This window comes from Leucopleurus acutus (assembly GCF_964270905.1).
Source record: "Leucopleurus acutus genome assembly, chromosome: 2".
NCBI classification, from domain to species: domain Eukaryota; kingdom Metazoa; phylum Chordata; class Mammalia; order Artiodactyla; family Delphinidae; genus Leucopleurus; species Leucopleurus acutus.
Genome location: NC_139143.1, coordinates 128,007,403 through 128,029,704, shown reverse-complemented (window position 1 = coordinate 128,029,704; position 22,302 = coordinate 128,007,403). Strand labels below are relative to the sequence as shown.

The 22,302-nt window shown below is 38.6% G+C and overlaps 1 protein-coding gene across 1 annotated transcript in view; it reads right to left on the bottom strand.

The window, feature by feature from the left end:
• Positions 1–22,302, bottom strand: part of SLC44A5 (solute carrier family 44 member 5) — a gene marked incomplete at both ends in the record, with an annotated part of 394,265 nt that overhangs the window by 154,567 nt on the left and 217,396 nt on the right. Inside the window, one exon of the mRNA XM_082863282.1 lies at positions 14,561–14,609. Within this exon, the coding sequence (XP_082719408.1) occupies positions 14,561–14,609 (49 nt within the window). The remainder of the gene's footprint in view (positions 1–14,560; positions 14,610–22,302) is intronic.

The window sequence follows — 22,302 nt, the reverse complement described above, 5'->3', positions numbered from 1 at the left end:
CAACCTTAGCCACTGGAGACAGACATCAAAAACAGGAGGAACTACGAACCTGCAGCCTGCAAAAAGGAGACCCCAAACACAGTAAGATAAGCAAAATGAGAAGACAGAAAAACACACAGCAGATAAAGGAGCAAGATAAAAATGCACCAGACCTAACAAATGAAGAGGAAATAGGCAGTCTACCTGAAAGAGAATTCAGAATAATGATAGTAAGGTTGATCCGAAATCTTGGAGATAGAATGGACAATAGATTGGACAAAATGCAAGAATCAGTTAACAAGGACCTAGAAGAACTAAAGATGAAACAAGCAACGATGAACAACACAATAAATGAAATTAAAAGTACTCTAGATGGGATCAATAGCAGAATAACTGAGGCAGAAGAACGGATAAGTGACCTGGAAGATAAAATAGTGGAAATAACTACTGCAGAGCAGAATAAAGAAAAAAGAATGAAAAGAACTGAGGACAGTCTCAGAGACCTCTGGGACAACATTAAACGCTCCAACATTCGAATTATAGGGGTTCCAGAAGAAGAAGAGAAAAAGAAAGGGACTGAGAAAATATTTGAAGAGATTATAGTTGAAAACTTCCCTAACATGGGAAAGGAAATAGTTAATCAAGTCCAGGAAGCACAGAGAGTCCCATACAGGATAAATACAAGGAGAAATATGCCAAGACACATATTAATCAAACTGTCAAAAATTAAATACAAAGAAAGCATATTAAAAGCAGCAAGGGAAAAACAACAAATAACACATAAGGGAATCCCCATAAGGTTAACAGCTGATCTCTCAGCAGAAACCCTACAAGCCAGAAGGGAGTGGCAGGACATACTGAAAGTGATGAAGGAAAAAAAACCTGCAGCCAAGACTACTCTACCCAGCAAGGATCTCATTCAGATTTGATGGAGAAATTAAAACCTTTACAGACAAGCAAAAGCTGAGAGAGTTCAGCACCACCAAACCAGCTTTACAACAAATGCTAAAGGATCTTTTCTAGGCAAGAAACACAAGAGAAGGAAAAGACCTATAATAACGAACCCAAAACAATTTAGAAAATGGGAATAGGAACATACATATCGATAATTACCTTAAATGTAAATGGACTAAATGCTCCCACCAAAAGACACAGATTAGCTGAATGGATACAAAAACAAGACCCTTATATATGCTGTCTACAAGAGACCCACTTCGACCTAGAGACACATACAGACTGAAAGTAAGGGGATGGAAAAAGATATTCCATGCAAATGGAAACCAAAAGAAAGCTGGAGTAGCAATTCTCATATCAGACAAAATAGACTTTAAAATAAGGACTATTAAAAGAGACAAAGAAGGACACTACATAATGATCAAGGGATCGATCCAAGAAGAAGATATAACAATTGTAAATATTTATGCACCCAACATAGGAGCACCTCAATACATAAGGCAAATACTAACAGCCATAAAAGGGGAAATCGACAGTAACACATTCATAGTAGGGGACTTAAACACCCCACTTTCACCCATGGACAGATCATCCAAAATGAAAATAAATAAGGAAACACAAGCTTTAAATGATACATTAAACAAGATGGACTTAATTGATATTTATAGGACACTCCATCCAAAAACAACAGAATACACATTTTTCTCAAGTGCTCATGGAACATTCTCCAGGATAGATCATATCTTAGGTCACAAATCAAGCCTTGGTAAATTTAAGAAAATTGAAATTGTATCAAGTATCTTTTCTGACCACAATGCCATGAGACTAGATATCAATTACAGGAAAAGATCTGTAAAAAATACAAACACATGGAGGCTAAACAATACACTACTTAATAATGAAGATATCACTGAAGAAATCAAAGAGGAAATCAAAAAATACCTAGAAACAAATGACAATGGAGACACAACGACCCAAAACCTGTGGGATGCAGCAAAAGCAGTTCTAAGGGGGAAGTTTATAGCAATACAAGCCCACCTTAAGAAGCAGGAAACATCTCGAATAAACAACCTAACCTTGCACCTCAAGCAATTAGAGAAAGAAGAACAAAAAAACCCCAAAGCTAGCAGAAGGAAAGAAATCATAAAAATCAGATCAGAAAAAAATGAAAAAGAAATGAAGGAAACAATAGCAAAGATCAATAAAACTAAAAGCTGGTTCTTTGAGAAGATAAACAAAATAGATAAACCACTAGCCAGACTCATCAAGAAACAAAGGGAGAAGACTCAAATCAATAGAATTAGAAATGAAAAAGGAGAGGTAACAACTGACACTGCAGAGATAAAAGAGATCATGAGAGATTACTACAAGCAACTCTATGCCAATAAAATGGACAACCTGGAAGAAATGGACAAATTCTTAGAAATGCACAACCTGCCAAGACTGAATCAGGAAGAAATAGAAAATATGAACAGACCAATCACAAGCACTGAAATTGAAACTGTGATTAAAAACCTTCCAACAAAGAAAAGCCCAGGACCAGATGGCTTTACAGGCGAATTCTATCAAACATTTAGAGAAGAGCTAACACCTATCCTTCTCAAACTCTTCCAAAATATAGCAGAGGGAGGAACACTCCCAAACTCCTTCTACGAGGCCACCATCACCTTGATACCAAAACCAGACAAGGATGTCACAAAGAAAGAAAACTACAGGCCAATATCACTGATGAACATAGATGCAAAAATCCTCAACAAAATACTAGCAAACAGAATCCAACAGCACATTAAAAGGATCATACACCATGATCAAGTGGGGTTTATTCCAGGAATGCAAGGATTCTTCAATATACGCAAATCTATCAATGTGATAAACCATATTAACAAATTGAAGGAGAAAAACCATATGATCATCTCAATAGATGCAGAGAAAGCTTTTGACAAAATTCAACACCCATTTATGATAAAAACCCTGCAGAAAGTAGGCATAGAGGGAACTTTCCTCAACATAATAAAGGCCATATATGACAAGCCCACAGCAAACATCATCCTCAATGGTGAAAAACTGAAAGCATTTCCACTAAGATCAGGAACAAGACAAGGTTGCCCACTCTCACCACTATTATTCAACATTGTTTTGGAAGTTTTAGCCACAGCAATCAGAGAAGAAAAGGAAATAAAAGGAATCCAAATCGGAAAAGAAGAAGTAAAGCTGTCACTGTTTGCAGATGACATGATCCTATACATAGAGAACCCTAAAGATGCTACCAGAAAACTACTAGAGCTAATCAATGAATTTGGTAAAGTGGCAGGATACAAAATTAATGCACAGAAATCTCTGGCATTCCTATATACTAATGATGAAAAATCTGAAAGTGAAATCAAGAAAACACTCCCATTTACCATTGCAACAAAAAGAATAAAATATCTAGGAATAAACCTACCTAAGGAGACAAAAGACCTGTATGCAGAAAATTATAAGACACTGATGAAAGAAATTAAAGATGATACAAATAGATGGAGAGATATACCATGTTCTTGGATTGGAAGAATCAACATTGTGAAAATGACTCTACTACCCAAAGCAATCTATAGATTCAATGCAATCCCTATCAAACTACCACTGGCATTTTTCACAGAACTAGAACAAAAAATTTCGCAATTTGTATGGAAACACAAAAGACCCCGAATAGCCAAAGCAATCTTGAGAACGAAAGAAGGAACTGGAGGAATCAGGCTCCCTGACTTCAGACTATACTACAAAGCTACAGTTATCAAGACGGTATGGTACTGGCACAAAAACAGAAAGATAGATCAATGGAACAGGATAGAAAGCCCAGAGATAAACCCATGCACATATGGACACCTTATCTTTGATAAAGGTGGCAGTAATGTACACTGGAGAAAGGACAGCCTCTTCAATAAGTGGTGCTGGGAAAACTGGACAGGTACATGTAAAAGTATGAGATTAGATCACTCCCTAACACCATACACAAAAATAAGCTCAAAATGTATTAAAGACCTAAATGTAAGGCCAGAAACTATCAAACTTTTAGAGGAAAACATAGGCAGAACACTCTATGACATAAATCACAGCAAGATCCTTTCTGACCCACCTCCTAGAGTAATGGAAATAAAAACAAAAATAAACAAATGGGACCTAATGAAACTTCAAAGCTTTTGCACAGCAAAGGAAACCATAAACAGGACCAAAAGACAACCCTCAGAATGGGAGAAAATATTTGCAAATGAAGCAACCGACAAAGGATTAATCTCCAAAATTTACAAGCAGCTCATGCAGCTCAATAACAAGAAAACAAACAATCCAATCCAAAAATGGGCGGAAGACCTAAATAGACATTTCTCCAAAGAAGATATACAGACTGCCAACAAACACATGAAAGAATGCTCAACATCATTAATCATTAGAGAAATGCAAATCAAAACTATAATGAGATATCATCTCACACCAGTCAGAATGGCCATCATCAAAAAATCTAGAAACAATAAATGCTGGAGAGGGTGTGGAGAAAAGGGAACACTCTTGCACTGCTGGTGCGAATGTGAATTGGTTCAGCCACTATGGAGAACAGTATGGAGGTTCCTTAAAAAACTACAAATAGAACTACCATATGACCCAGCAATCCCACTACTGGGCATATACCCTGAGAAAACCGAAATTCAAAAAGAGTCATGTACCAAAATGTTCATTGCAGCTCTATTTACAATAGCCCGGAGATGGAAACAACCTAAGTGCCCGTCATCGGATGAATGGATAAAGAAGATGTGGCACATATATACAATGGAATATTACTCAGCCATAAAAAGAAACGAAATTGAGCTATTTGTAATGAGGTGGATAGACCTAGAGTCTGTCATACAGAGTGAAGTAAGTCAGAAAGAAAAAGACAAATACCGTATGCTAACACATATATATGGAATTTAAGAAAAAAAATATCATGAAGAACCTAGGGGTAAAGCAGGAATAAAGACGCAGACCTCCTAGAGAACGGACTTGAGGTTATGGGGAGGGGGAAGGGTGAGCTGTGACAGGGCGAGAGAGAGTCATGGGCATATACACACTAACAAACGTAGTAAGGTAGATAGCTAGTGGGAAGCAGCCGCATGGCACAGGGATATTGGCTCGGTGCTTTGTGACAGCCTGGAGGGGTGGGATAGGGAGGGTGGGAGGGAGGTAGACGCAACAGGGAAGACATATGGGAACATATGTTTATGTATGACTGATTCACTTTGTTATAAAGCAGAAACTAACACACCATTGTAAAGCAATTATACCCCAATAAAGATGTTAAAAAAAAAAAAAAAGAATTAGCCATTCAGGGAAATTATTTATTTTTATTTCCTTCCATATTTTGAGATTATTTAAAAGTTTTCGAAGGAGTGCTATGGATATAGGCCTTTTATTTCAAACTATTTTACAAGTCAAAATGATTTTTAACCTCTTCCAGACATTTTTACAACATGGGGTCTACATTTTTTATTAACCTTTGTGTACTTTTTTCAATAAACTTTTCCTCACATTTTTCCATGATGGACTCCACGTTTAGACATTCAAGTTCCATCTACAGTGACAAGAAGCATACCAATTATTTCAAAATGAACAAAAAGTTCATGAGAACTGCATAAATTTAGGAGACAGCATAATGTTGTCACAATAATTTGAGATGTCTACTTAATAATGGCACTTTAGAAATTACAAAAGTTTGTGGTGAGCATCAACATAGAGCTGTATGTGTACATCACGTAGGCAGAAGCTGAACTCTTCCTTCTCTGCTTTGGCGTTAAAAGTTGAATCACAGAGACAGAAAGAGATTCAAGATGGTGTGATAGAGAGATACTGAAATCACCTCCTCCCACAAACACACCGAATCTATACCTACCTAGAGAGCAATTCCTCGTGAGGGCTGATTGAACAACTCTACAAATGGAAGGACCATGTAGAAATTTGTAGGAAACACAGAGAAACAATATCCACAGAAACCTCACCCCTGATCCCACAACCTGCAACAGGGACAGATATTACTGAGGGACCTGAGCACAGACTCACCCATCCTGAGACACAGCAGAAAACAAAAACCAAACAAACCAAAAAACACACCAGTTTAAAGGGCACCTGGATTATGTGGAAAAGAAATCCATTTACTAACTTTAGAGCCTCTGCCAAACTGGCAGAGAATTGCAGGAACTCTCTCTGACGTAAGGGGCACTGGCAAGTGCCATTGTTTGAATCACCCCCAGAACTCCCCCTGGTCCACACCCACCCCAGCTCCAACCATCCCGCCTAGGTGGCCTCAACATGGCACACCCAGGGACTGCCCCCAGCCAGAGACTGCTCCTGTTCTAGTGGCCCCACCAAGGTGGCTTCAGGACTGTCCACAACCCATGCCCACTCTAACTCCTGCCAACCTGCCGAGGCAGCCTTGGTACAATGCAACCTAAGACTTCACCCAACTCAAACCTGCTCCAGCTCCAGTTAGCCTATCAAAGCTACCAGGTACAAATAGTCCACAGAGTAGACAGTCCCACACAAGGCTACTCCTTCAGGACTAGGAGAGGTAGCTGTTCTGCCTGATGCATAGAAACACACACCAAGAGTCAAACAAAATGAGGAGACAGAGGAGTATGTTCCAAATGAAAGAACAAAATAAAACCCTAGGAAAAATCCTAATGAAACTGAGATAAGTAATTTACCTGACATAGAGTACATAGAGATGGTCAGAAGGATGCTCACTATACTTAGGAGAAGAATGGAGAAATACAGTGAGATCTTCAACAAAGACTTAGAAAATATAAAACAGAACCAATCAGAGCTGAAGAATCCAATAACTGAAAGAGGGAATCAGTAGCAGATTATATAATATAAAACAGTAGATCAGCTAACTGGAGAAAGAATAGTGGAAATCACCCAAACAGAACAGCAAAGAGAAGAAAGAATTTCTTTAAATGAAGAGAGTTTAAGGGACTTCTAGGAAGACATCAAGCATACTAACATTTGCATTATAGGGGTCCCAGAAAAAGAAGAGAGAGAGAAATGGACAGAAAACTTATTTGAAGACATAATGGGTGAAAACTTCCCTGTCCTGGGGAAGGAAAAAGACATCCAGGTACAGGAAGCCTAGAAAGTTCCAAACAAGATGAACCCAAAGTAATAAACCCAAGATATATTATAATTAAAGTGGCAACAGTTAAAGAGAGAATCTCAAAGGCAGCAAGAGAAAAACAACTAATCCCATAAAAGGAAAACCCCATAAGGCTATCAGCTGATTTTTCAGCAGAAACTTTACAAGGCCAGAAGAGAGTGGCAGGATATATTTAAAATGTTGAAAGAAAAAAAAATTACAACCCAGAATAATCTATCTGGCAAGGTTATAGAATTCAGAATTAAAAGAGATAAAGAGTTTCCCAGACAAGCTAAAATAAAGGAGTTCATCACCACTAAACCCCCCTTACAAGAAATCTTAAAGGATCTTCTTTAAGTGGAAAAGAAAAGAATAGAACAGAATAGAAGATTTCTATTCTATTTCCGAATAGAAATTTTAAAATACATGAAAGAAAAAAAAACTCACTGGTAAAGGCAAATATATAGTAAATGTGTTAGATCAGCTACTTAAAAAGCTAGCCTGAAAGTTAAAAGGCAAGAGTAGTACAGTCAACTATAACCACAATGAGTAGTTAAAAGATACACAAAATAAAAAGATGTAAAATATGATCTCAGAAATATAAAATGTGAGGGGGGAGTTAAAATGCAGTGCTTTTAGATGCCTTCAAACGTAAGACTATCAGCTTAAAATACACGGCCATGTATACAGGTTGGTGTATATGAACCTCATGACCAAACCAAAAACTTAAAATAGATACACAAAAAATAAAGAGAAAGGAATCCAGACATAACACTAAAGGAATCCATCAAACCATAGAGAAGTAACCAAGAGAAGACAAGAACAGAGAAGAACTACAAAAACAACCAGAAAACAATTAATAAAATGGCAATAAGTACATACCTATCAATAACCACTTTAAATGCAAATGGATTAAATTCTTCAATCAAAAGACATAGGGTAGCTTAAAAAAAAAAAGACCCACCTAATATGTTGCTACAGGGGACTCACCTCAGCTCTAAAGACACATACAGAGTGAAAGTGAAGGGATAGAAAAGGATATTCTATGCAAATGGAAACAAAAAGAAAGCTGGGGTAGCCATACTCATATCAGACAAAGCAGACTTTTAAAAAAGATTGTAACTAAAGACAAAGAAGGGCATTACATAATGATAAAGGGGTCAGTAAAACAAGAGAATATAACATTTCCCAACAAAGGAGCACCTAATATGTAAAGCAAAATATAAACAGACATAAAGAAAGAAATAGTAATACAGTAACAGTAGGGGAGTTATATACCCTACTTACATCAATAGATAAATCATCCAGACAGAAAATAAATAGGGAAACACTATGAACAGTTATATGCCATCAAATTGGACAACCTAGAAGAAATGGGTACATTCCTAGAAACATACAATCTTCCAAGACTTCCAAGACTCTATTTCCAGGAAGAAATAGAAAATCTGAACAGATCAATCACTAGTAATGATATTGAAACACTAATAAAAAAAAAAACTCCCAAACAAAATTCCAGGACCAGATAACTTCACAGGGGAATTCTATGAAACATTTGAAGAAGAGTTATCAATTCTTCTCAAGCTATCCCAGAAAACTGAAGAGGAGGTAGTACCTCTAAACTCATTCTATGAGGCCTGCATTACCCTGATACCAAAACCAGACAAAGACACACACACAGACACACACAGACACACACACACACACACACACACACACACACACACACAGAGAGAGAAAATTACAGGGCAATATCTCTGATGAACACAGATGCAAAAATCTTCAAAAAAAATATCAGCAAACTGAATACAACAATACATTAAAATGATCATATACCATGATCAAGTGGGATTTATTTATTCCAGGGATTGAAGGATGGTTCAATAGCTGCAAATCAATCAATGTGACACATCACATTAATGAAACAAATGTAAGAAATCATATGATCATCTCAGTAGATGCAGAAAAAAAGCATTTGACAAAAATTCAACATCCATTTATGATAAACACTCTCAACAGAGTGGGTATAGAGGGAACATACCTCAACATAATAGAGGCCATATATGACAAATCCACATCCAACGCTGTACTCAACAGTAAAAAGATGAAAGATTTTCCTCTAAGATTAAGAACAAGACAAGGATGCCCATGCTTACCACTTTTAATCAGCATGGTATTGGAAGTCCTAGCCATGGTAACCAGACAGGAAAAAGGGATAAAAGGTGTTAAACTGTAAGGGAAGAAATAAAACTGTTACTATCTGCAGACAACATAACTACATATAGAACACCCTAAAGACTTCACCAAAGCACTATCGAATCTAATAAAAGAGTTCAGTAAAGTTGCAGGATACAAATTTAATAAACAGAAATCTGTTTCTTTTCTATACACTAATAATGAACCATTAGAAATGAAGAAAACAATCCCACTTACTGTTACTTCAACAAATAAAATATTTACGAATAAATTTAACAAAGGAAGTAAAAGACCTTTACTCTGAAAACTATAAGACATTGATAAAAGAAATTGAAGATGACACAAATAAACAGAAAGATACTCTGTGTTCATGGATTGTAAGAATTAATATCGTTAAAATGTCCATATTACCTAAAGCAATCCACAGATTCAATACAACCCCTTTCAAATTACCTATGGTATTTTCCACAGAACTAGAACAAATAATTCTAAAATTTGTATGGAACCACAAAAGACCCCAAATAGCCAAAGCAATCTTGAGAAAGAAGAACCAAGATGGAAGTATCATGTTCCCTGATTTCAAACTATACTACAAAGATATAGTCATTAGAACAGCATGATACCAGCACAAAAGCAGATATATAGATGAATGGAACAGAATAGAGAGCTCAGAAGTAAACCCACTCTTATATGGTCAGTTAATCTACAATAAAGGATGCAAGAATGTACAATGGAGAGAAACAGTCTCTTCAATAAATGATGTTGGGAAAACTGGACAGCTAATTGTGAAAGAATCCAACTAGACAACTTTTTCATACCATATACAAAATAAAATCAAAATGGATTAAAAACTTAAATGAAAGATCTGAAACCATAAAACTCCTAGAAGAAAACATAAGCAGTAACCTCTCTGACATTGGTCTTAGCAATATCTTTTTAGATATATCTCCAAATATCCAATAGCAACAAAAGCAAAAATAAGTTAATGTGACTAAATCAAACTAAAAAGTTTTTGCACAGTGAAGGAAACCACCAACAAAATGAAAATGCAACCTACTAAATTGGGAAGATATTTGCAAACAATACTTGTAATAAGGGGTTGATATATAAATATATAAACAACTCATACAATTCAATATCAAAAAAATAAACAACCTGACTTAAAAATGGGCAGAAACCCTGAATAGACATTTCTCCAAAGAAGACAGATGGCCAACAATCACATGAAAAGGTACTCAACATCACTAATCAACAGGAAAATGCAAATCAAAACCTCAGTGAGATACCACCTCACACCTGTCAGAATGGCTATGATCAAAAAGACAAGAAACAACTGTTGGCAAGGATGTGGAGAAAAGGGAACCTTGGTGAATTATTGGTGGAAATGTAAATTAGTGCAGCCACCATGGAAAACAGTATGGAGGTTCCTTTAAGAACTAAAAATAGAGCTACCATATGATCCAGCAATTCCACTTCAAGGTATTTAACTGAGGAAAATGAAAACACTAATTCAAAAAGATATACACCCCTATGTTCTTTGCAGCACTATTTACAATAGTCAAGACACAGATGCAACCTAAATGTCCCTCAATATATGAATGGATAAAGAAGATGTGGTGTGGTGTGTGTGTGTGTCTGTGTGTGTAATGGAATATTACTCAGCCATAAAAGAGTGAAATCTTGCCATTGTGGCAATATTGAGAGACCTAGAACGTACTATGCTAAGTGAAATAAGTTAAAGAAAAACAAATACCATATGATTTCACTTATATGTGGGATCTAAGAAACAAAGGAACAAACAAAACAGAAACGGACTCATAAATACAGAGAACAAACTGATAGTTGCCAGAGGGGAGGGGTGTGGGAGGACAGAACAAAATAGGTGAAGGGCATTATGGGGCACAAACCTCCAGTTATAAAAAAGTCACAGGGATATAATATATACATAGGGAATATAGTCAATAATATTTTTACTTTGTATGGTGATGGATGGTAACTAGACTTACTGTGATCATTTCATAATGAATAAAAAATATCAAATCACTATGTTGTATACCTGAAAGTAACATAATATTGTATGTTAATTATAACAATAAAAAATGTTGAATCACAGAGTCATAGAATTTCAGGATTGGAAAGAACTCAGAGGTCATTTAGTCTAACTCCTTTATATGAAAGAATCCCCTCTACAACATCCCTAATAAACTCCTCTTCATTCTCTCCTTGAATCCCTTCATGATAGTGAGTTTAACCTCTCCCCAATGCCTCAGGTAAAAATAAATGCATCTTATTACATTCCAGACATATTTTCCACCTTCTATAATAGTAGTTGTTTTCAGCATTGTGAAACCTACCAATTTGATTAGTCTGAGTCATATGTCTTTCACCTACTTTGTGTGTAGATAAGGGGAAAAAGTCAACTATGGAACATCCAAGGTTTTCATTTCTATTTACCTGTCCACCTATATGCTGCCTCTTTTCAGAATGAATATAAATGAAATGACTTAAAACTGGATGCAATAGCATTATTAAAATAGAAATAGAAATTCAAAGTTCTGAAAAGAAATGCTTAACTCAAAGGCTAATGTAGTTGCTGGCATTGAAATTAAATGTATCAGTGGGCTTTCTACAAGTCAAGACAAAAGGAGAAACAGTGGATTACAGTTCTCCTTATCTAACAGGAGAAAGTATATTAACTCTCCATTAAATGAAAATTTTTCTTAGTTCTAAAATTATAAGAGAATTTCTCATGTAGAACCTTCTAAAAGAGATTTATTTTTTAGTTTTCTATGTGCATTTATTTTTGCCCTCTAATGTACCGCCAAGAACAGTGCTGAGCAGCCCTTAAACTTTTACAAATCTCACCTCAATCCAATGCTAAAATTCTGTTGAATATAGGTGACAAAGCATAGGCACTGGATAACTATTCTTTCAAAAGGGGCTATCAAAATCGCTGTTTGGGGCTTCCCTGGTGGCGCAGTGGTTGAGAGTCCACCTGCCGATGCAGGGGACACGGGTTCGTGCCCCGGTGCGGGAAGACCCCACATGCCGCGGAGTGGCTGGGCCTGTGAGCCATGGCCGCTGAGCCTGCACGTCCAGAGCCTGTGCTCCACAACGGGACAGGCCACAACAGTGAGAGACCCGCGTCCCGCAAAAAAAAAAAAAAAATCACTTTGTTTTTTTTGGGTCAACACTACGGGGCAATAGCTTCCACACATCCGATTCTTATCTTAGTAGATGGGGACAAATGAGAAACTGAGTTAATCTCTCCTGTGGCATTACCATCATTCCTTCACCTCTCCTGGAAACAACTGCAGTTGGGTCATCACTAGGCACAAAACGATGTCCTTGTAAACTGAAAGAGGTGTACAGAACATGGTGGATGATGAGCAGACAGTGCTGTGAGGGTCTGCCAGAATATCTGATAAGACTGGATCTCTCAGAAGGAAAGTGACATTATGCAAGCAAAAAATGTTATAGTAAGGAAAAGGTAATGTGAAGAAGGTGGGGTTTCTCACTTGCTCCTTAAACACCCCAATTATTTTCCCAGGAAAGGCATTATAGACCCCTGCAGCCTGAGAATTTACCAATGGGCCAAACTGTGTCTTCCTATAGTTAAGCCCCTGTGGTGTTACAATACTTCTCTCCATTCTTGGATTGAAGATTTGGGGGGAGGGGTATGTATACACAATGACCATTTCACCTTTGAAGGCCTTTGTGGTACCTAGGACATCACAAAAGGTCCTTAGTAAAAATAAATTATTCTCTTTATCACAGTTGTTTAGACTTTACCTGGACTGCATGGTTCTATCACTAAATTCTAAATAACTGAAGATAAGAGATTTCACCTCCCTGCCCACACCTACAGCCAGCCAGACTGAGCTCTGCTTTCTTCTCTATGGCTAGAAAAGGCACATCTGTAATCTGTATTTCATCTGTCCAAATGTGGCAGTTCACTTATTATTATTGTTGTTGTTACTACTATTGAATCCAGATTATATCTAGAGGTCCCTTGAGGCCAATAAGCTAGATTCCGTTCATACAAATTAGTTATTATAAAATGAATCCAAGTACAATAAAAGTAACCTCCATATCAGATGAGGCTATTTGTACACTGGACAACAAAATGTATTCATGGTGCTACCATGGAGAGAATGAGAGAGATTTCAGACTTACTCTAAAGAGGGCATAGGTACACCTTTGAAAGAGTAACCCAAACAAATGACTTGGCTTCTTACAGAATTAGAATAAACTAGATACACATTTGTTTAAAGCTGGGATATTATAGAGACATAACAGTAATGCTAATACACATGCTGATGGCTGGCAAGTGCAAATAAGCATGTTGATCACTATTTCACATCACAGTTTATTATGACATGCAACTGCCAGAAATTAAAGTCAATGCTAAGTGGAAAAACAGCTACGTACAGCTTAATCTTCTCCTCATTTTTAGCCATTCTACCCTGCAAACCTCTTTTTGATTAGCAGGAAGCCTGGGAATAGAAGGTACAATATAATAATAAAAGAGGCCTATGAATTATTGGATACTTTTTTTTTTTCTCTTTTTTGTGGTACGCGGGCCTCCCACTGCTGTGGCCTCTCCCGTTGCGGAGCACAGGCCCCGGACGCGCGGGCTCCAGCCGCTCCGCGGCATGTGGGATCCTCCCGGACCAGGGCACAAACCCGCATCCCCTGCATCGGCAGGCGGACTCTCAACCACTGCGCCACCAGGGAAGCCCCTATTGGATACTTTTTAAACGCTATGAAACCTTGCAGGAGAAGCACCAGTTAAGACAAGTACACACTTCCCTAGAGCATTTTAAAATATCCTAAAGCATACGTGATGAATTGGTGAATGTTTGCCTCTCAGAAAGCGCTCTGCTTTGGGAGGCTGAGTAGCACAAATACCCTGTGTGGAAGAAGTTGGCATAGCAACTCTGCACTTGCAGTGGTGAATCAGAGTAAACGGGTGCATAAGACAGCTACTGGAATGTGTTTACTTCTCCACAAAGGGGTTAAATCTTATAAAGCATTTTTGGCTTCTCTTTATCAGAAATAACAAACCCTTCAGTCATAAATTAAGGCAGTTCATTTGCTGAACAGGACAGGATATTTATGACTCATGGAAAGATTTATTACCTGTACCCTGTATAAATTAGGTGACATTTAGGCTAAAAATAAGTCATTTCTCCCTCACAGTAGACACAATTCTCCATTGACCAGAAAATGATACCAAAAAATAAGCTTTCTGTGTTGGTTAAAAAATACATTCCAGAGAAACGAATTGCTTACCTGTTGACAACGGGCCCCTTGAAATGTGGGTCATGTATCCTTGGATCACCTGCATTTAAAACAAAGAACCTGCTAAGCATATAAGCCAATGAAATGGCAAATAAATACATATAAAATATTAATAAAGGAAAAATTTATATCTTAGCTAGTCCACTGCTCAGTGCAGTGTTGAACTCATTCTTTGGTCCAGTGAAACATCAGTATGCCTTGGATACAGCTGTCAATCATCTTCCCTCTCTCCAGCTAGAAGCAAGTCTGGGAAGAGTTGTTAAGGACCATAATTCTTAGACACACTGTGTACATATCTCCCACAGTTCTGAGCAGCAACATTATAGACTGTAGCCAGGAGAGCAAAACTTGAAGCCTTTCCAGTCTGCAAAAGCACATTCTACCATCTGCCATTCCCAAGTATTGCTGTGTATTTGTGAGGTGCACAGTATAATAGAAATGTCTGCTTATCCCAGTTCTCCCTTTCCTCTCAGTAGATGAGACTTTCCTTCGAGAAGTTGGAAAACTAGTCACTGTTGGTCTCTGCCATGTTGGCTATATGGTATATACAAATCATTATTATATTATACAAATGTTATTTTTGTTTTTTTTTTTTTTAGATCTACTGGCAGACTTCATGCCATCTGAAGGTGGGCCGTAGTCATTTACACTTGCATCATGATTGCCATATATTTCCCTTGTCTTTAAACAGTACAAAGTAGACACAGAATGGCCTTTCCCTCACATGTACTGGGTAGGCCCAGTAACAAGTTCTGTAGAATTATTTCTGGCCAAAGTTTTATGTTTTGCAATTCTCAATCCCCGACTCTTCTTCCCCAGCCTAAGGACTCCTGCTCTCTTCCTCTAGGGATTTGTCCCTATAAGAAGGCCTAGTTCTGATTTAAAGACAGAATCAAAAGGGACTGGCAAAAAGAGGCCTGTGTGTCAGCAACCTGACTCAGCCTGTTCTCAGTGGGGAAATAAGACCTGAGGACTCAGAAACCTCTTCAGTGTAATCACAGGCTGAGGGCAGAACAACAGGAAGGTAAGGACAGACTTGCAACAGAAATACCAGAGCCAGTCAGTCAGCAAATATTCATAAAGCACCTATTACATGCTGAGAGCTCTAAGGGGATACAGAAGATCTATAAAGCATGGTCCCTGTCTTCGAGACCTTGCAGTTGGTGGGGCCAGATCGACATATTGATTCATTCAACAAATATTTGTTGAGAATCTTCATATATCAGGCCCTGTGTTGTGATACATGAACAATGAATATACCCGTATAAAATGATTAATCAAGTACTAAATTATATGTATCGGCCTGAAGTGTTACAAGAGTTCTGAGAAAGTAGGTTTCATCAAGGACTAGAGCAGTCAAGGGTGTTTCATTCAAGAAGTGAGATTTTTGTGAAAGACTGGAACAAAACGAAAGGGAAAAGAGAAACATTCTGAGTGAGTGAAACTAGAATTCTGTTAAATTCAGTAACTATGTATTGATCACCTGTTATGTGCTCTGCATTAGAAGAAGCACTGCAGGGGATACAAGATTTAGTGAAACACAGTCTCTGCCTTCAACAGGCTAACAAAGTGGTGAAGCAGGGAGAGAAATAAGAAAAGAACACAAGTCGCTATCAAATAAGGCAGAATGTGATATCGTAAGAGGGGTTACAAGGAAAGCGTTAGGAACGTTCTAAGGAAGGAAAGGTCACATCCAGTTTAGATTAGTAAGGAAGGGTTCCTAGAGCCACAATATCTTGAGATGGACAAATAAAGTTTAGAAATGTATGAAGTCACAGAGTTAGGAAAGAACAGCATGTTTGCAGGAATGGTGAAAAGATCAGCCTAAATGTAGTCATAGATAATGGAACAGGAGGAGGAAAACATAAAGCTGAATAGATACTACGGAACCAGACTACAGAAAGCCAAAAAAGCCAGGGATGTAAGGTTTTTTATAGATCCTAGACCACAGGGAGTCATAGAAGGATTTGGAACAAAGGAAGGACAAGGTACAAGCAGGGCTTAATTAAGGAAGAGCAATCTGGTGGCCGTATATAAGTTGTATCACAAAGTGCGAAGTCAAGGGGACCAACCAGGAGTCTATTGCAGTAATAGAGGTAAAGTCATGTGAGCCACGACCCAAATGGTGGTACAAGTAATGGAAAGAGAGATTCAAGGTTCATCACAGAGCAGTCGTGTGGCTTACGGGTTAGGAGCAATGGCTCTGGAGTCAGACTCCCTGATCTCTATCACTTACTAGCAGTGACCCTAGACAGATCATATCACTTCTCTGAGTCTCAGTTTCCATCTTTGTATATGGGGATGATAATAGTACCTAAGCCAGGAAGATGTTATGAGGATTACATGAATTAATACCTGTAAAAGTGCTTAAAACAGTGGCTGGTACTCAGTAAGCCCCCAATGAATGTTCATTCTTAGTCACAGAATTACATGAAAAAGATAAAAAGCACTTGATGAACGGTAAGACTTAGGGTGTAAAAGAGAGAAGTCAAAAAAGGTGCCAAACAAAGAGATTTCAGACCTAGAAATTGTGATTCTCAGTCACTTCTGGCCTTTATCTCAGTTTAACGAAATGTTGATGCTATTAAAACAGATGGGAATGTTAGCAGGTGGAAGAGGTTATACAGTTGTTATAAGAAGAAGAGCATGAGGTTGATTTGGCTCTTTTTGAATTTGAAGTGACATATAACTGAAAGTCCAGTGTCCAACTGGAGTTCAGAAACTGAAGTCTTGTGGGGAGGGAGAGGGACGGACTGGGAATTTGGGGTTGGTAGATGTAAACTATTACATTTAGAATGGATAAACACTAAGGCCCTACTGTATAGCACAGGGAACTATATCCAATCTCCTGGGATACACAATAATGGAAAAGAATATTTTTTAAAAAAAGAATGTCTAGGGGAGGAGCTTCAAGATGGCAGAAGAGTAAGACGTGGAGATCACCTTCCTCCCCACAGATACACCAGAAATACATCTACACGTGGAACAACTCCTACAGAACACCTACTGAACGCTGGCAGAAGACCTCAGACCTCCCAAAAGACAAGAAACTCCCCACATACCTGGGTAGGGCAAAAGAAAAAAGAAAAAACAGAGACAAAGAATAGGGATGGGACCTGCACCAGTGGGAGGGAGCTGTGAAGGAGGAAAGGTTTCCACACACTAGGAAGCCCCTTCGCGGGCGGAGACTGCGGGTGGCGGAGGGGAGAAGCTTCGGAGCCGCAGAGGAGAGCACAGCAACAGGGGTGCGGAGGGCAAAGCGGAGACTCCCGCACAGAGGATCAGTGCCGACCAGCAATTACCAGCCCGAGAGGCTTGTCTGCTCACCCGCCAGGGCGGGCGGGGGCTGGGAGCTGAGGCTCGGGCTTCGGAGGTTGGATCTCAGGGAGAGGACTGGGGTTGGCTGCGCGAACACAGCCTGAAGGGGGCTAGTGCGCCACGGCAAGCTGGGAGGGAGTCTGGGAAAAGTTCTGGAGCTGCCGAAGAGGCAAGAGGCTTTTTCTTTCCTCTTTGTTTCCTGCTGCGCAAGGAGAGGGGATTAAGAACACAGCTTAAAGGAGCTCCAGAGACGGGCCCGAGCCGCAGCTAACAGCGCAGACCCCAGAGACGGGCATGAGACGCTAAAACTGCTGCTGCTGCCGCCACCAAGAAGCCTGTGTGCAAGCACAGGTCACTATCCACACCTGCCCTCCTGGGAGCCTGTGCAGCCCGCCACTCCCAGGGAAAACTTCCCCGGGAGAACAAACGGCGCCTCAGGCTGTTGAAACATCACACCGGTCTCTCCCAACACAGGCTCAACCCTGCATACCATACCTTTCCCTCCCCAGGGCCTGAGTGAGCCAGAGCCCCCAAATCAGCTGCTCCTTTAACCCCGTCCTGTCTGAGTGAAGAATAGACGCCCTCAAGCGACCTACACGCAGAGGCGGGGCCAAATCCAAAGCTGAACCCCAGGGGCTGAGCGAACAAAGAAGAGAAAGGGAAATCTCTCCCAGCAGCCTCAGGAGCAGTGAATTAAATCCCACAATCAACATGATGTACCCTGCATCTGTGGAATACCTGAATAGACAACGAATCATCCCAAATTGAGGACATGGACTTTGGGAGCAATGATATGTATATAGTTTTTTCCCCCTTTTTCTCTTTTTGTGAGTGTGTACGTGTATGCTTCTGTGTGTGATTTTGTCTGTATCGCTTTGCTTTTACCATTTGTCCTAGGGTTCTGTCTGTCCATTTTTTTGTTTGTATTTCTCTTCTTTTTTAGTACAGTTTTTTAGCTCTTGTTATCATTGGTGGATTTGTTTTTTGGTTTGGTTGCTCTCTTCTTTCTTTCTTTTTCTTTTTATTACTTAAAAAATTTTTAACAATTATTTTTTATTTTCATAACTTTATTGTATTTCATTTTATTTCATTTCATTTCAAATTATTTGATTTTATTTTACTTCATCTTTTTCATTCTTTCTTTCACTTTTTTCTCCCTTTTATTCTGAGCTGTGTGGATGACAAACTCTTGGTTCTCCACCCAGGGGTCAGGGCGGTGCCTCTGAGGTGGGAGAGCCAAGTTCAGGACACTGGTCCACCAGAAACCTCCCAGGTACACATAATATCAAACAGTGAAACCTCCCAGAGATCTCCATCTCAATGCCAAGGCCCAGCTCCACTAAACGACCAGCAAGGTACAGTGCTGGGCACCCTATGCCAATGTATTAGCAAGATAGGAACACAACCCCACCCATTAGCAGAGAGGCTGCCTAAGATCATAATAAGGTCATGGACACCCCAAAACACACCACCAGACATGGACCTGCCCAGCAGAAACAAGATCTAGCCTCATCCACTAGAAAAAAGGCACTAGTCCCTTCCACCAGGAAGCCTACACAACCCACTGAACCAACCTTAGCACTGAGGGCAGACACCAAAAACAAAAGGAACTATGAACCTGCAGCCGCAAAGGAAAAAAGGAGACCGCAAACACAGTAAGTTAAGCAAAATGAGAAGACAGAGAAACACAGAGTAGATGAAGGAGCAAGGTAAAAACCCACCAGACCTAACAAATGAAGAGAAAACAGGCAGTCTACCTGAAAAAAGAATTAAGAATAATGATAGTAAAGATGATCCAAAATCTTGGAAATAGAATGGAGAAAAAACAAGAAACGTTTAACAAAGACCTAGAAGAACTAAAGAGCAAACAAACAATGCTGAACAACACAATAAATGAAATTAAAAATTCTCTAGAAGGGATCAACAGCAGAATGACTGAGGCAGAAGAACAGATAAGTGACCTAGAGATAAAATAGTGGAAATAACTATGGCAGAGCAGAATAAAGAAAAAAGAATGAAAATCATTGAGGACAGTCTCAGAGACTTCTGGGACAACATTAAACAAACCAGCATTCAAATTATAGGGGTCCCAGAAGAAGAAGAGAAAAATAAAGGGACTGAGAGAATATTTGAAGAGATTGTAGTTGAAAACTTCCCTAATATGGGAAAGGAAACAATTAATCAAGTCCAGGAAGCACAGAGAGTCCCACAGAGGATAAATCCAGGGAGAAACACACCAAGACACATATTAATCAAACTATCAAAAATTCAATACAAAGAAAAAATATTAAAAGCAGCAAGGGAAAAACAACAAATAACATACAAGGGAATCCTCAGAAGGTTAACAGCTGATCTTTCAGCAGAAACTGTGCAAGCCAGAAGGGAGTGGCAGGACATATTTACAGTGATGAAAGAGAAAAACCTACAACCAAGATTACTCTACCCAGAAAAGATCTCATTCAGATTGATGGAGAAATTCAGACCTTTACAGACAAGCAAAAGCTAAGAGAATTCAGCACCACTAAACCAGATTTACAAAAAATGCTAAAGGAACTTCTCTAGGCAGGATACACAAGAGAAGGAAAAGACCTACAATAACAAACCCAAAACAATTAAGAAAATGGTAATAGAAACATACATATCGATAATTACCTTGCATGTAAATGGATTAAATGCTCCAACCAAAAGACATAGACTGGCTGAATGGATAAAAAAACAAGACCCGTATACATGCTGTCTACAAGAAACCCTCTTCAGACCTAGGGACACACACAGACAGAAAGTGACGGGATGGAAAAAGATATTCCATGCAAATGGAAATCAAAGGAAAGCTGGCATAGCAATTCTCATATCAGACAAAATAGAGTTTAAAACAAAGACTATTACAAGAGACAAACGGATCTATCCAGGAAGAAGGTATAATAATTGTAAATATTTATGCACCCAATATAGGAGCACCTCAATACATAAGGCAAATACTAACAGCCATAAAAGGGGAAACTGACAATAACACAATCAATTAGGGGACTTTAACACCCCACTTTCACCAATGGACAGATCATCCAAAATGAAAATCAATAAGGAAACACAAGCTTTAAATGATACATTAAACAAGATGGGCTTAATTGATATTTATAGGACATTCCATCCAAAAACAACAGAATACACTTTCTTCTCAAGGGCTCATGAAACATTCCCAGGATAGATCACATCTTGGGTCAATCAAGCCTTGGTAAATTTAAGAAAACTGAAAATGTATCAAGTATCTTTTCCGACCAAAACGCTATGAGACTAGATATCAATTACAGGAAAAAAGGTGTAAGAAGAAACAAATACATTGAGGCTCAACAATACACTACTAAATAACCAAGAGATTACTGAAGAAATCAAAGAGGAACTCAAAAAATACCTAGAAACAAATGTCAATGAAAACACGGCAACCCAAAACCTAAGGGATGCAGGAAAAGCAGTTCTAAGAGGGAAGTTTACAGCAATACAATCCTACCTTAAGAACAAGAAACATCTCAAATAAACAACCTACCCTTACACCTAAAGCAATTAGAGAAAGAAGAACAAGAAAACCCCAAAGTTAGCAGAAGGAAAGAAATCATAAAGATCAGATCAGAAATAAATGAAAAAGAAATGAAGTAAACGATAGCAAAGATCAATAAAACTAAAAGCTGGTTCTTTGAGAAGATAAACAAAATTGATAAACCATTAGCCAGACTTATCAAGAAAAAAAGGGAGAAGACTCAAATCAACAGAATTAGAAATGAAAAGGAGAAGTAACAACTGACAGTGCAGAAATACAAAGGATCATGAGAGATTACTACAAGCAACTACATGCCAATGAAATGGACAACTTGGAAAAAATGGACAAATTCTTAGAAATGCACAACCTTCCGAGGCTGAAACAGGAAGAAATAGAAAATATGAACAGACCAATCACAAGCACTGAAATTGAAACTGTGATTAAAAATCTTCCAACAAAGAAAAGCCCAGGACCAGATGGCTTCACAGGCGAATTCTATCAAACATTTAGAATAGAGCTAACACCTATCCTTCTCAAACTCTTCCAAAACATAGCAGAGGGAGGAACACTCCCAAACTCATTCTATGAGGCCACCATCACCCTGATACCAAAACCAGAAAAAGATGTCATAAAGAAAGAAAACTACAGGCCAATATCACTGATGAACATAGATGCAAAAATCCTCAACAAAATACTAGCAAACAGAATCCAACAACACATTAAAAGATCATACACCATGACCAAGTGGGGTATATCTCAGGAATGCAAGGATTCTTCAACATATGCAAATCAATAAATATGATACACCATATTAACAAATTGAATGCGAAAAACCATATGATCGTCTCAATAGATGCAAAGAAAGCTTTTGATAAAATTCAAC